The sequence below is a fragment of the Python bivittatus genome, unplaced genomic scaffold (assembly GCF_059951505.1).
Source record: "Python bivittatus isolate LINGU-HERP-01145 unplaced genomic scaffold, Pbiv_v1 ctg000220_np1212, whole genome shotgun sequence".
Lineage (NCBI taxonomy): Eukaryota > Metazoa > Chordata > Lepidosauria > Squamata > Pythonidae > Python > Python bivittatus.
The window spans coordinates 3,811,540-3,827,518 of NW_028277048.1; the positions used below are offsets into that span (position 1 = coordinate 3,811,540).

The 15,979-nt window shown below is 41.8% G+C and overlaps 1 protein-coding gene across 1 annotated transcript in view; it reads left to right on the forward strand.

The window, feature by feature from the left end:
- Nucleotides 1–14,536, forward strand: part of DENND1C (DENN domain containing 1C) — a 39,339-nt gene extending 24,803 nt beyond the window's left edge. The window contains exons 13-23 of the mRNA XM_025163891.2: nt 1,328–1,429; nt 2,419–2,544; nt 3,591–3,692; nt 5,054–5,141; nt 5,400–5,440; nt 7,176–7,247; nt 7,780–7,830; nt 8,569–8,706; nt 10,460–10,515; nt 12,642–12,852; nt 12,966–14,536. Of these exons, the coding sequence (XP_025019659.1) occupies nt 1,328–1,429; nt 2,419–2,544; nt 3,591–3,692; nt 5,054–5,141; nt 5,400–5,440; nt 7,176–7,247; nt 7,780–7,830; nt 8,569–8,706; nt 10,460–10,515; nt 12,642–12,852; nt 12,966–13,544 (1,566 nt within the window). The 3' untranslated portion in view covers nt 13,545–14,536. The remainder of the gene's footprint in view (nt 1–1,327; nt 1,430–2,418; nt 2,545–3,590; nt 3,693–5,053; nt 5,142–5,399; nt 5,441–7,175; nt 7,248–7,779; nt 7,831–8,568; nt 8,707–10,459; nt 10,516–12,641; nt 12,853–12,965) is intronic.
- The last annotated feature ends 1,443 nt before the right edge of the window (nt 14,537–15,979 follow it).

The window sequence follows — 15,979 nt, forward strand, 5'->3', positions numbered from 1 at the left end:
ATGTGGCAGATGGCAGATTTCCAGATTTCACTTAAGTATGGTAGGTGTAAGATTGTCTGCCTTTGATGTTACAGTAGTTTAGCCTTTTCAGAAAGTAAAGTAACATCTCTCTCAAGTTTGACTCTTGGTGACCAAATGAACACATCCATATAGATTCCTTGTAGTTAATTTGCCATCGCTTCCTTCCAGGATAGTTTGCTGACTTCCCAGTCTAGCCTGCCATTCTGATGTCTCTTGGTGGTCTCCCACCCAAGTATTTAACCTGGTCTGACCCCATTTGGCTTTTCTGAGATCAGCCAAGGCTGCCGTAGGTGCCGTTTCTGCTGTGAGAGGAGGACTTCTATCCCAGGGGAATGACCCAGGGGCCACAGCTCTTCCAATAGGACCTGATAGGAATTCACTTTTTTGTGAGATGGGCAAGTATCTAAATTTGAAATATAAATAAATACAAATAAATAAATTCAGTTTGCTCCTGTGCCCGTCAAGCTCTGTCTCTGATCACCCGGTGAGCCAAGCCGGTTACCCCTGACGTATCCGGTGCCGCCCCATTTCCGTTGGGCTTCATTCCGTCCAATCAGGCTCCTCGCTGAACAGCCGGGCAAATGCCATGCACTTGCGTTCCCAGGCTGTTCCTCCTGATCTAAACAGAATGAATTTTGGCCAGGCGTGTATGGAAAGCATTTCTCAGTTCAGGGAAACAAAACAGCAAAAAAATCCCAAAGTGATATAGCCACAGGGCTTTGCTCTCCCCCAGTTTTCCTTCACCTGGACATCAGGTGCTTTTGTTTCATTGTTTCTGCCCTCCACCTTTATTCCAGGCACCTCTAAGTATCTTGCTGCTACAGTATTGCACTAGCCTCGAGCTGTACCCTGATGCTGCAAAGGGTTCGGGGGTGCCCTTTTCAGAGGGTAGTTTCTTTGACATCCCCAGAAGTCAGTGTTGCTTGGATTTGCTTATCGTCAGGGCAGCCTTGTGAGAGTTGGCTGGTTGAGACTGGCCTAAGTGGGATTGCTCCGTGGAGGTTTTTCTAGCAGCAGGTTGGAGCATTTGTACCTCCGGCCTCATTCACTTCTTCATTTCCAAATCTTTCTAATAGCAGTTGACGCTTCTGAGCCAGTAAAGTGTAAAGTGTAAAGTGTAAAGTGTAAAGTGTAAAGTGTAAAGTGTAAAGTGTAAAGTGTAAAGTGTAAAGTGTAAAGTAAAGTAAAGTAAAGTAAAGTAAAGTAAAGTAAAGTAAAGTAAAGTAAAGTAAAGTAAAGTAAAAGTAAGAAGATTCAGGAAATAGCTATTCTCCTTGTTTCTCAATTCTGCCTTGGCTCTCTCTAGAGCGTGAGGAGCAAAGCCCTGGAAGATGTCGTCATTCTCAGCATTGATAGCAACACAATGGAATCGCCCTTCCAAGACCTGGAAAATCTCCCAAGTGATGTTGTTAGTATTACTTTCTTGAGCCTTTTTCAAAAATGCAGGGGTTTTGGAATCCTTATGACTACCCAGAGCCTTCCTTTATTTTCTCTACACAAGGAGCGCTCTCTCTCTCCCTCCTTGCCCAGCACACTGGTTTGTCCTGATGTAACAGTTTAAATTATGGGAACTTTAATTTCAACTGTTACATTTTCATTTTAAATTAACTAAACAATTATGTGCAACCCTACATATTTTCTCTTGCCCCCTCCTTTTCTGAAAACAACACTGGCAAAATTGGAAGAGGGGACACTTCCCAGCTGGAACCTTTGAAATATTTTCCTATTGTTGCAAAACTGGCTAGCCACAATTACAAAAACAGACCTGGTGTCAGTGGTAGGTGAGGTTTACTATCAGCTGGAATTCAAGTTAGGGCATTACACCTGGGCTGCAAAAATCTGGAAGAGGTAGATATTTCTGTATTCCTTTGCTGCCATCTAGTGGCCACCCAGAGTTCTGTTTTGTCCAAATCGGGTAATTCCATTAAGATCCTAAGTTTCATTTTTTTATTGCATTTATACCAATTCTTTCCCCTAAGAATTTAGGAAGGCATAGAGAACAATCTTTACAACCAGTCCTGTGTGGTATATTAGGTTGAAAGATAATGACTTATCCAAAGTTACCCAACAAACTCCATGAAACTCCAGTCTGACACCTTCATCCTACATTTCATTGGCATGGACCATAAAAATATCATGGAACAGGCCTTGACACATGGGATAGGATACTGCTGTAGTGACAGCTTGGGCACTATTTTATGACTGTTAATGATGACATCTTAGCACATTTTTGATGGTAAACCATTCTTTCTAGCTCAGCATTGCCTGTGAAACAGGCTACTATGATTTAGATGCCAAACTATGGCTAAAATAACCCATGGCTTAGTACAAATACCTGGAAAGGCCTCTGGATTTAAGATGAATATATATTCTTCTCCTCCTCCCCTCTATCTCCAGGTCTCCTTACTGAAGTTCCAGCTTAAGAAGCAATCTGCCACCACCGGAGATGGAGTTGCCCGAGCCTTCCTCAGGGCCCAGGCGCTTCTCTTTGGCAGCTATCGTGAGGGGCTGGTTTGCACTCCGGTGAGTGGTTTCTCCTGTTCATTCAGCCCACCAGCTGGAAGGGGAGGTTCTACACAGCTCCCTTTTCCTCCACAGAAACTTTGGAGATGGGGAAGAAAGGAGAGACATAAGAAAGAAAAAAGCCCTTCCTCCCTTCCTTCCTCATTTGTCCCCAACTTGTCACCCAAGTTTCTGGGTGGATTTCAACATGAAATAAATCAGTATAAATGCAATCAGTAAGAATCATCCTTAAAAAAAAACCACCAAAAATAAATATACATGTAAACAAAAACAAATTTGGGGCCGGCCATTTTTGGTAGTTGGGAACCACCTTTGCTTGTTTGCTTGTCTGCTTTTTGCTTGAGCCTCCAAGTTCAGTAGGGGGGGTGGCAGAATGGAGGCTTCACAGGGCCTAAAATGTTAAATAGAGGTTAAGCTTTGTCACAGGTAAATTGGTTTGCAGGGTTTTTTTTACTGAAGAAAAATTCTCAATACATTTGGTTAGTCTGTCCTAGCCATCACTCACACACATTTTTCATATCCTCTGAAATACTAAAATGAGGGATATTCCTACCAGTGGATCATTAAGAAAAAAGGAAACCTTGTCTCATGCAACAGAGCCCTTTTATTATTTTTTATAAAGGTTTTTAAAACTGAAAAGTAAGGATACTGATCCCGGAACAGGGATGAGTTTTCAGTGAAGTAAATCAGTGTCTGGTCATACCCAGAGATGGCAGCACCGTTGCAAAGACCATTCAGTTAAGTTCACATATAGCACCCACTTGGAGGCTGCTGGATGGACAGAAAATGCTTAGGACCTGGGATCATGAGCGAATGCCATCTCTTGGGATAGATCTGTAATGAAATTCTCAAAGCAAACATGTTCTGTGGTTTCCACTGTTACATTCATTACTGTCATCCAGAAGGATATGCCAGGGATGTTCCTCTTTTTTCCCAGCCCTCATTTCCCCACCACTTTCTCTTTCCAGCCTCCTTATGCCAGCCTTTGAGTCTCTGGCCACCCACTTGCTATCACCTCTCCTTTCCCTGTCCCTCTTCCTCAACAGGAAAAGCACATATCCTTTTGCCAGGAGAGCTTCCTACGGCAGGGACCCAGCGCGATGCAGGGCTTCCTCCAGCGGGCCAGGCACCTGCAGCTCTTCAAGGAGGTACAGCCTGGTGGACTCCCAGTCAGCTCTTCAAGCAAACGTTGGGGGGCGGGGGGGGGAACGGGCTGCAGTCATGTTTAGCCCACAAAGCAAAAGCCTTCACAAACCAACACCCATGAACATATAGAAGAGATTCAGCCACATACGGACTTCTGAGCAATCAAGCAAAGAGCACTTGTCCGACTTTCATTCTCCTTACTTAAGACACCCCGTATAGCCACCTCTTGGTATTGCCCAGAGATATTGCTGTGCACCCTCTTGACGCGCATGTCTTTATGACAGATTGACCCACATTGGGTCCATCAAGAATTTTAGCAATTTACTTTTTTATTATGCTGCTCTCGTCTATGCTTAAGCCCTCCGTCATCACAGCGCAATGAAGCTTGTCCATACTCATCGCCTATTGCCCTCACCCGCTATTTTCCCTCAGCCTGCCCCCCCTCCCCTGCCAGCTTTCCTTTTGCTATTATAGAATATATTATTATAGAAATGCTATTCTATAATTATTGCTCTGTAATATTGGTATTTCTGAACTGCAGGGACTGTTCTCATACATTTATTTATATCCTATCCCATATTTAGGCTCTTGATTATTCATCCTCTCCCTTTTTTTAAAAACTTTGCAATAATTCTCTGGGGTAAGTCAAGCCTAAAATGAGAGGGACTGGCCCAAAGCACTGAGAGAGCTTAATGCTGAATATAATCTTACAGCTGGGCCTTCTCAGTTCTAATCCATCATAGCATTGCTTTAATTGCTGTTTCATCTCTCTTTTGGGGAGACAAATACGCATCTGATGAACTGCCCCACAAGACAGCATGCAAAGATTTTGAATGCAGCCCTAGGCTTACAGCCTGGTACTCCATGCTCAGATCCATGAAATGCTGGAGCTAGAAAAAATGAAACAGGATCTCTTTCATTCCAGTTATAAAACAACATACAGGGAATGCATACTTTGCAAAGGTATGCATACTAGGCAAAGAGGGCGTGTCAGCTACTACCTACAAATTCTATGTAAATCAGTAAAGTCCTTTGCCAGAATATTTAATCCACTCAAATTTCTGCTGTATTGGGACAGAGGGCTGAACTGAAAGATAAAATAAAAAAAGGAAAGTTTTTTTTTTTATCTTATCCTTTTTTAGAATTCAAAGTCTCCTTAATATGACTTCTTTGTCATATTCTCACTGACTTCCTCAGTTGTCTCAAAGCAGAATGAGACATTAAGTGCTTCTTTGCATACTAATCCCAGGGCTGAATACCTTAAATATTTCTCTTCAATGGAAGATGGTTCTTTCCTGTTTATTCTAATGAAGTCCTTCTTTCTATTTCTCCCCAAACTTACATTCATTCCCAATGCTGCCAGTTCATCAATGAGCGTCTGGAGAAGTTAAATGCAGAAGAGGATTTTTCTGACCTCTTTGAGCAAGAGATCAACAGCAGCTTGTCCCCAGGTAATGTAGACTCCATCTTGTTTTGTTTCCTTGATCAGGGACAATGGATATGCAAAGACGCTTAAGCTCTTCCTAACATCCTTTTCTTTGTGGGCTACTTTTTAACTTTAAAAAGATCAAAAAAAGCAAGAACTATTGGAAGATAGCTGACACTGTAGGTCAGATACATACATTATTCTGAATATGCAGTTCAAGGCCCATCTTCTCTAAGGGCTTGCAGCCGGGTTGAGAATTCACCTGTCCCCTCTCCCTTCCTAGGTAGTATGCACTCCTATCAGCTGTGGGTGGAGAGCCTCAAGGTAAGGGAATAAATTTTCATCTCTTATCTTCTAGTAGCAGTTATGTCTTCTAATTATTGCGGTTCCCAACTTTTGTTTGCTTAAGATGAATTTGTTCTTCTTTGGAGAGTTAGCACAAAGCTGTTCCAATAGACCTGCGGTGAAAGTAGATCTGGATGGCAAAAATCCAGATGACTATTAGATGGCAGTAAAGATCTCTTTGCTGCCATCTAGTAGTTGTCTGGTTTTTTGCAGCCCATATGCAGTCACCCTAAATGAAAAACCTATTCGAAAAACATCCCTCTAATATGCTCATAAGTAGATTGCTACCACAGTTTCTTCATATGCCTTAATTCTCAAGACAAGCCACTTAAGAGCTGCAGGAATTTATCCTGAGAAAAAGAGTTAATGTTTATAACATTTGCCGGATAAATGGGCCTGGACCAATGTGTTTATTCCTTCTATCCATTTCTCAGAAGTAACCTGAATCCAAAGAGCTAGGTATGTGAGTGGGACCAGCAGCATTTGAGAAAATGCCTTACTTCCATCCTTGCCAGATATTCTTGTGCATTCAAGACAAAAAAAACCCAATGTGTTAGTTTTCTGTCACTGAACAAACACTGGAGCTTTTAAAATTGCATGTGGGTTCTACTTAATTCAGTGTAAGAAGCATGTGTTTTTGTCAACTAATCCTATTTCTTATTTTTATTATTATTGCTGTTGTCAAGAGAATTATGCATGTGATGATGAGAATCTAAAAAAGGAATTTTTCCCAACACTTGTATGATGCAGAATGCAACTTGAATTCATGTCTCTTGTGCCTAAGTCTAGCTCCAGTTGCTATGAGTGACCATTGTTAATCTGGACATAGACACCTTTCAAGGCATCATCTGTAGATCGTGAGAAAAGTACTCCAACACATGTGGATGGGATTAGGTTGAAGAAGGCTCATTTTAGACATGAAAGGCATCCAAATCTACCCAGTGAAGTGCAATTTAGAGAAAAACTCTCCTGCAGAATATTGGTGTATTCCAGGACTATGCAGGAGAGCTTCCCAGTTAGTTGTTCTCCTTTAGGTAAATTTGGATGTCTTCTACCTTTAAAATGAGCCTTCTCCAACCCAGTGCCATCCACAGTGTTCGACTATTTTTGAGGTTATATTTCAATTCGTTTTGTTTGGGAGAATATCGGGTTGCCGTTTAGGAGGCAGGACCGTGCCACGTAGCAATCAGAATTTTAATAATCTTCCAGGCAGGTTAGGCTAAAGATGTTGCTCCCTGAATTTTCCCCCAATACTGCACATAGATCCCCAGTGTTAGTTGTGTTAAGGTACTGGCTAAAGAGAGATGCTATGAGATCAGGATGTCCTCAATATGAATTTTGTCACAGACCCACTCTTCAGGCACCAAATCGTTTGGCCATACCACAAAGACACCCTACATACATTTCCAATAATGAGGGTAATTCCAATAATTCTGATCTACTTTACAAGGAAGTTGCTGTAAATTTGGTGCTTAAGGGATCTGTTGCATGTTAGAAATTCAGATTAGAAAGCGTTAGAAATTCAGCACCGTGTTCCTGGATGAGCTTCCTTGTCCACTTGGATTTGTTGCAGAACTTCTCTTGGTAAGATGCTCCCTTTGCTCTTCCATTCATTCAGACAGCCAGGGTGCTCCTTGAACGTCTTCAATAGCTGTGAATGAATGTGATTTGAGTGCCTTGCTCTTAATAACTGTGTCTGATCTCTTCTCCCTAGAAAAGTGGAGGAGCCCTGATAAGTACTATGAAGAATAAAGCCAATCCAGCTGTCAAGAATGCATACCAATATGTAAGGCAATTTTTATCATCTTCATCATCATTGCGATCATCTCACATTTGAGGCTTCTTCCAAAATGACTTAGTGCACAAGAATATTTTTATTTATTTATTTTTTAAATGTATTGTTTGCAAAACGAAAAGAACAGAATTGAAAAGAAAAAAAAATCAAACAGCACAATAAAAAACAACTGCAAGAAAAAAGGAAAGAAAACGTGGGGAACATATGTGTGTGGGGATGGATAGGTAGATATATAAATACTGTAGATAGATACGCGTAGCTTAGAAGCAATTCAAGTAAACTCTCCTTTGAGTCAACTCCAGAACAATTGTAAATAAAAATACAGTACAGCATAACAAATATTCTTTAAAATCAAACAAATGAAGATGCCTTTCAGATCCTTCTCACAGAGCAGTTGGTAATAATGGCCACAGGGGAATGAAGGGAGGAAAACGCCAACCGAGCTGGTTCTTGGGATGGCCACTGCCTTCCTCCCTCTGCACATCCTTAAATTCTATCTATCACTTTGTTTTGCATCTTCCAGGCCAAAGGACATGCCAAAATCAGGCTGAAAAACATGCGGAGCCGTCTAAAGGTAAGAGACAATTTCCTTTCCTATTCCAAACTTTTCCTTGAAAAAATTAAGTTGTTACAAAGTGGCGGGGGGGCAGTATGATAGCAACGTGTTTTACTGTATGACTGCAGTATGTCTGCACGTTACAGTACCCCTGTTGCAAAGCCCACAAGAAGATGGAAGAAAGAACAGGAATAAATGAACTTTAAAAAGTAGATAGTATACTAACATCCAGCTAGAAGGCAGCACATAGCTGTTGTGGAAAAGTTTAAAAATTTAGCAGCATCTGTCTTGATTAGTATTTGGATGGGAGATTTCCAGGGAATACCAGGACTATAGCCCAGTGTGGAAAGGAAAAGTAAAGGGGAAAAAAACCCAGAAGAAAAGCATTGCAGACCACATCCATACTGTTGTCCTTTAACTCACTAGGAATCAAGGTCAACCAGAAGGCGGCTTTGTCTTGTACTTTACCAAGAGTTTGTTCTATTTTGCCATTTTTTTCAGGATATTTATTACCATAACTATTATGAGTAACTGCATGCAATTCATTGCGTCATCGCATAGCTTCCTTTCATTTTATGTCCCTTTCATTGCAAACTGTCTTGCTCCTATAACATTTATCTAGTGAGTCATTTGGTCACACCAACCACCATATTTCAGACTTTGTCTGAGTGGCTATTGTCCTGTTTGACTCACCAGGAGGGATACAGTAGGGATGGAAGCAGAGCTTATGCTCCATATTGTGCTGTTTTCCTCTAGGATTCCACTCTACACCAGTCCAGGGAGCAAGAACACTCCCTGAATTGCAGTCAGATCTCCAGTCCCATCCTGCCTACCAGAAATAAACAGTCTGAGAACCTACAAAGGCGATTGCCCATCACCCAGCACTTCGGGAAGGTATTGGGAGAATGGAAATGTTAGCGGCTTAGAGAAAGTAAGGAGCCAGATCAGAGCAGCTTTGGAAGAAGGAAAGGAACAAGAGGAAAGGAACAGGTCTAGTGCTCACTACTGCACGGTACAAAGGTTGGGTGTCCTCTGTAGTAGGTCTCTGCAGCAACTGCCCAAGATTCTGGGACCACTTGCATCAAAACTCAAAAGAAACAGAGAAGGGCATATTTTTGAAGAAATGGGCAGGTGGTTTTGAATGTGTGTGATTTGTATAATCAGTAGTAAATAGTTTATTAATTGATTAGTGTTACAACCATATCAAAGAAAATAAAATATAGGTAAAATATAGGATCTAATTCCAGGGTAATTTTCTTTTATTTATTTTACCCTGGAATTAGATCCTGTATTTTACCTATATTTTATTTTCTTTGATATGGTTGTAACACTAATCAATTAATAAACTATTCGTATTCATTCAGTAGTGAAGAGTAGAATGTGAGTAAATAATTGGAACAGGGATCCAAATTATAAGTTACCTTAAGGTCATATTTTGTATGGCCCATTCTCAATCATATTGCTTAGAGCTTAAAAACAATACTTTTATCATAGCCAACAGAAGGCTTACAAAATAGGTCTTTGTAATATTTTATAACATTCTGTTGGCCTTTATCTTCTCATAATTATGCTTAGAACTGCAATTTTATCCTTTTGTACCCTGGGGCTGAAGGGAAGAAGATAGCTGGCATATTAATAGCAGCCAACTACAAATAGATTTTGCATGCTGCACAGGAAATTCAGAAGAGCAGTTATGTGAAGTGAACTCACATAGGTAATGTTCATCTAAGTTCTAATATGCCAAAATCCCAAAATATTCTACATAAAGCAGGAAGTAACAGTGCCGCAGGATAGAAAATACAGTTAGAATTTCAAGATAAAAATATCTCATTCTGTGCTAATGGTTTTCCCTGTATAATCTTGGCAAATTGTAGTCTGCTGAGAGTGCTAGACATTCTCTATGACAGACTCTTAATGTTTACAACAGACAGGTCCATGCTTCCTTTTAAATTCATGGTAAAAGGGTGATAAATAACTTAAAATATTTGCAGATGGGACTTCCTTCCCGTCTTTATGGATGTAGGCAGAACACAGAATATGTGATTGCTTGTTTTGGAGATCATGCCCAAAGAGACTCTTTGGACAGAAATGGGAGAATCTACAGGAGCAGGGGTTGGAGCCTTCTTTCTGTTGCAACCTTCTTCACAGATGTTCATTTTCTAACCCTGGAGAAAGGGAATTATATGCCACTGCTTTTCTTGGCCATTAAGAATGTTGAAAGAATATCAAAGGATGATAGGTCATGCAGCTACATTTTTGAGGTATTGGAAATCTCTAAACGAATCTTTTTCCCCCACTCCATCCCAGGAATATAACTAGAGGCTGCTTGCCTCTTACTAGACCAACTAGCCTTCTCCTAGCTGGATATCTGCCCAGTGTTTTGGTTCCTGTCCCCAGGAATCCCCAGACAGCAGGACCATTGCTGAGACTTTTGAGTGCTGAAGTCCCAGACCACATCTGCAGGGCAGTCAGCTTGGGGTAGCCTGCTATGATGGCTCAAATAAGGAACATACAGCTCTAAATCCCAAAGGGAAAGTTCCATTGAATTGCCTGTCCCACAGAATATCAAAGTATTGGTAAGAGAAAGGTGACTATTCCCTTACAAGTCCAGTGTCCCACGGTGACTCAGGTTCTTTCTTCTTTTCAGTCTCGCCCTAGGCGACCACAAAGACCAAGCAGTGGGACAGAACTGGACACTCAAAGGTAGGATAAGCTAAGCAAATGGAGGACAACTGGATTCTACTAGCTCTTCTTACTCTCACAACTGCTCTGCTGGGTTCTGTAGGAGTGTCAAGTCTGCCTCAAGAGCCTTTGATGCCTGAGGTATCAGGGAAATACTTCTACACAAACCACACTGAAATAAAAGGGGAAAGAGCTATGTTAAGAAAACTGTGTTCAAACTGTTACACTTCAACTCTGTATACATCAGCTCTAGGTATAAGTCTTGTTAAAATTTCCCTTTTGGGAAACAAGACAGAAATACTAACAGAGTTGTCATGATTCAGAATTATGTTGAGATTTTAAAATTCCCTAAAAGGCTTTTAAAAATTAGGAGATTTACCTATATGTCCTTTTGAAAATGCTCAGGGATGAAAAGAAAACAAAATGCTAGAGTTGTCTTCACACTGAGTATTTGCTCTGGAAAACTTAATTCTCTATTTTTCAGGGTTTGTCTGTTTCTTTGTTTATGCAATTTATATAGCTGCCCATCTCACCAGCAAGCAACTCTGCGTGGTATACAAAAAAGCTAAAAACAATAAATACATTAAAATATATAAAAACAAACTAAAATAAAAAAAAATGGAGGAAGGGATGTTAAAAATAATGGAGCCACCTCACTAGCTCACCCATCCTCTGGGGTCCCCAGGCCTGCTGGCATAACCAGGTCTTGAGGGATCTCCAGCAGCTCAATAGTGACGAGGCCAAACTCACCTCACGGGGGAGAAGATTCCACAGTGTGGGCGCCGCAGCAGAAAAGGCCTGCTGCCTAGGCCCCGCCAGATGTAGCTCCCTCAGCAACGGAACCCGTAACATGCCTTCTCTGCTGGATCTGGTAGGACAGGCAGATGAAATCGAGGAGAGGCAGTCCCTCAAATAACTCCAAATTCATCAGTCATCTACTGTGTTGTTTGCCCTGTGTTGTCTTCCATGGGTTTCTTTATCTCTCTCCAGATTGCAGAAAATTGACTTTGTAATTTCCAAAGCCTAGATCACTTTAGCATATTTTCTAGGAAATGCGATTTTTGACATAGGCAGCAATATGGGATGGACAGAAACACACATGGATGTAGACACTCAGACTGAGGGACTCTGGAAGTGTTAACTGCAATGCTTGTAGCTGAAGAGCAACAGTTGGGTACTTGAAACATCCTAGCTTATATAATGGGGTCAAAAATCCAGCTGTAAAAAAAATAGTAACAGGCCTGCATCAGCTACTTCCTGAGGCAATTGGTATAGAAGTCACTAACTTTTAACTAGTGGTAAATTAACAGGATAATTACTTTCTGTAGTAAGATAGTCAGGCCTACACTATTATTCCTGCTATTGTATTCCAGCTAAATAGCTTAATTTAAATTCATCAAAAATATGGCAGTGTGGAATTTAGATGAGTACCACTTGTCATGAATTCCTCTTCTGGACAAATGCAGGAACCCCACCCTCCTTGAACAAAACCAAACATACACCTTTAGAGGTTTTATTCCATAAACAACTTTGTGGGCAGTTTCCAAAAGAATATGGAAGAAGGTCTGTAGAAGCTCTGCACGTGGCCTGTGTCCAGAACAAATATAGCAAGGCTTGCCATTCAGGGAGCTTTTTAATACACAGTGATGGTGTTCAGAGGCATCTGCAGGACTGGAGACTTTTGCAGAATGAAGAAAGTGGCATTGCCCTGTGGTTTAATGAGCTCTGCCCTTTTCATATGTGCATGCACTGTCACACCATGCATACAAAAGAGGCAGAGACAAGATGCTGCTTTTTTATTTGCATCCTCCCCCCTTGACCACCCTGTGGATGCCTCTGGTGGTGGTGTACAAACTCAGCCTGAGATGACCTTATGCAGTAGCCCCCTAAGTATTGCCTTTGACTCTCAGCTTCAAAACACATATTCGTCTGCTTTTTTAATTAGTTTCCTTGCACTTTTTGTGACAACAGTCATACAGCCCTTGATGAGCAAAACCACAAGTAGGGCAGAGAGGAAGAAGCAAAACACATGCATTTTAGCGAATGCTACTATTTACTTAAATCCAGTTGCTAATAAGATTGTTTCTCCTGTATTATAACTACCTCACCTATACAATGTCACACTCCTTCAAATGTTTGTTTTCCAGGGATGTTTCTACCCCCTTCACACCACCTTCCCTGGACTCCTCTCTGGAACCTGAGAGAGGTGAAAATTACCTGAATGCAGAGAAGTTTGACCTCTTAGGTGAAATTTTTGAGACGCTAAACCTGCTGGAGCCAAGCCAAGCTCAACAGCCTCTCTATGGGACCCGCAGCTTGGATTTCTGTAACCTTGAAGAGGAGAACTTCTATGCTAAGGTAAGCCCTCCCAGCTCAGATTGTGGGTACCTGTAAAGATGTGCAGCTGCAATAATGGAGCTGCCACAGGAAAGATGTGAATATTAATCCTGTCCCCTCCTGACCTGTTGCAGCTGAGGCCCAGTGGAGAGGCCCTCTACGAAGTCCTGTCTGAAGAACAGGATGATGGTGATGACTCTCTGTCTGAGGATAGAGTGTTCCTGGGCTACCCAGATGAAGAGAACATGTCAAACACTTTGCTGTTGTCTGCCAGAGCTGCAAGCACAAGTAATGAGGTGTGGGACCACAGCCCCCCTGAGCAGCAAGATAGTCCTGATCCTGACACCCCAACTCTTTCCTTGCAGGAGGCTAGCAATGAGCCATCAGAAGTGGCATTGACCCAGAAGGCAGATCTTGAAGCTGCCATTCCTAGTTCAGTTATACTAGAGGGCTGCACTGCTACCAAGTTGGGACAGGAATGTAGGACTGACCAGACCCTTGAACCCCCAACCAACGAGAACCCAGAGGCAGAGTCATTGGTTGCTAGTAGTTCCACCAACCAATCATCTTCAGGCTTGTTACAAACAAAAGTCAGTGACTCTGTGGCAAAGAAGAATGTTCTAGGCAGGGTCACCAGCTTACAGCCCCAGTTAGTTTCTAGGCCCTTGATGCAGCCTAGGGTGCTGGAACTGAAGAAAAGATTTGAGGCCTGAAAGAGCATCCTGCAAACAAATTGGCTGTACGTTTAAGAGAAAAGAACCTTCTGTGTTTGAGTCACAATTAGCCCCTGAACCTGGAGGCCTTTCACGTGGGAGCAGCAGTGGTAGAAGAGCTTCATCTGTCCAGGCACATCAAAAATATTGCTAGAAGCAGAAGGAGGGCCTATTAATAGCACAAGGGAAAAGGAGCACTTAGTTCATGTCCAGTCAACTGGCAGGGCTTCACTCCTACGGGACAGAACCTGCATTTAAATAAGTGAATTTGTTGATCTGGACAGAACTCCTTTTCTCTGCTAAGTGTGGAAGACAGCTTCCTATGTCAACCTTTCTCAAGCAATGTATCGGGAAAAGCAGGTAACATGAAAATGAGCTGCTGTTGTTGTGGCGCGGTTTGCATGTGTGAATGAGCCACTGAAGATCAATGCTCATAAATAAAAACAAGCAGTATTGTAAGATGTGATGATGGCTGTGTGTGAAAGAGAGAGGGAGAGATCCCTCATCTGCTGGTCTTCCTGTAGGCTGTGAACTATGCCTTTGATGTTGATAAAGCTAGGGTGCTGAACGACTTGCAGAACCATGCTGGTGCCAGATTCAGTCAGGGATCCATCAGAGCAGTAATGAAGAAATGTGATAAGCCCTTTTTAGGCCTAGTTGTCATAAAAATAATTGCAGAAGAGCAGCCAGAAACAGCTGCTAGTTCAGCAAGCAGTGGCCAGGTAGTATAAGAACCCTTAAGTCTGAACAGAGCTAAGTGGTCATAAAAGGGTGAAGTTATTCCTGAAGGAAATAAAAATTCTAGTGGGTGACTTTAAAGAAGACTTCCTCAACCTAGCTTCTAGGTTGTGTTGGACTCCCACAATTGGACACTGGCCATTCTGTTAAAATAGAGCCCTTTTTTGGTAGCCTCCCCAAGTGCTTCTGGCTACAGGCAACATTGCTTCTTGCTATTTTAAGATAGGAAATACATGAAATTACTTACCGCGCTGCAGCCTTCGTTGTGCACACACAAATATACACATGTACATTAAAGTTGTTCAATCCTGAGTAAAACGATCCTCCTTTCAGAGCTCCAGCACAACTTGCATTTGCTTTCCCGCCACTTCTTAAAGGGAAAGGCCTCTATACTTTGCAGCCTTAGCATATTCTGGGAATCCTGCAGAGGAGAGCCTCTGACAGCTTCTCTTCCTTGAACTCTTGCATCTGTGTCAGGAAACAGGGAGCAACTGAAGGGACATCAGATCAAAGCACCTGGTGATGAGAGGAGACAGCTGGGAAGGGTAGTGAATGTACTTTGGCTTACATTTCTATCTCCCCCATATGCTCAAAGGCAAAGGATTCAAGAAAGCAAAAATCGTCAGTTTAATAGAAAAAAGGGGGAGCAAAGGCAAATCATGGCAAGTTTACAACAAGGAAAGTTGGAGCTGTACATCTGCTGTGAATGCCAGCCCTTCCATCTCTAGCTAAGAAACGTTTCCATTCTGATGCATCAAGACAAAGTTGGCTTATTGCAGCATGGATGAAAGTGGGCCTGAGCTATCACGATATCCACATGGCACCAGAAATGGTTCCTGTTTCAGTGCTTGAGTGGTATCTTTTAGTAATGGTCAAATTTGGAGGTGAAAAAACAATTGGAGCAGTGGCACCCAAGTACACAGAGTGGAAATATCCAAATACTTAAGAAAAGTAAATGTCTTGTGTGTTTGTCTTCCCCTTCCTCTCAATCATGGATTGGACGCCACTCTTGTATGTTTACCTGCATCTGTTCCCAGTATACTGAACTTTCTCAGGTCTCCAAGACTGAGATCTACTTTGCACACTACATACATTTTGACTCCCACCCACATTGGTTACACTTATGCTCTGTTATCAAGTGTGCACCTAAAACTATGGGAAGCAACCCTGATCATTTCAGCAAAAGTCTGATTGCAATGAGAGTATATCCAACTAGTCACCAGATGGCAATGCAACATTTCTAAATTTGCATTTGTGCAGTTTAACCTGCAAGGCGAATACCATTTATTCAAGTTTTATACTACAGTGAATTTGCATCTCAAGAATATTTATGGAGTACCAGGATAGATCCAAAGGTACTTTTTAGTGTTTAAAGTGAAAAGGCTCAAAAGGAGCAACGAGGATATAAGTAACTGAAATTTAGTGCAGGAAGTGTTTTGAGAGAGATCAGGTGAGTATCCAAATCCCATTCTGTATATCTGTGGACTCACTTTATGTCACTGGCAACATTTCCAAAGGTTTTGGAAGAGACATAATGCAGTAAGAGAAATTCTGCCCTTTTTGTCCCTACAAGTTCTCATTCGATTTGTTAAAAGTTTGGTTTGGTTTCAAAAGGTCTTCCAAAGAAGTCAAACATTTCAGAGAAGTTCTAAGGGATGGAGTGTGCTGCTCTTCCACTTATTCAGTGGTGTGAAAGA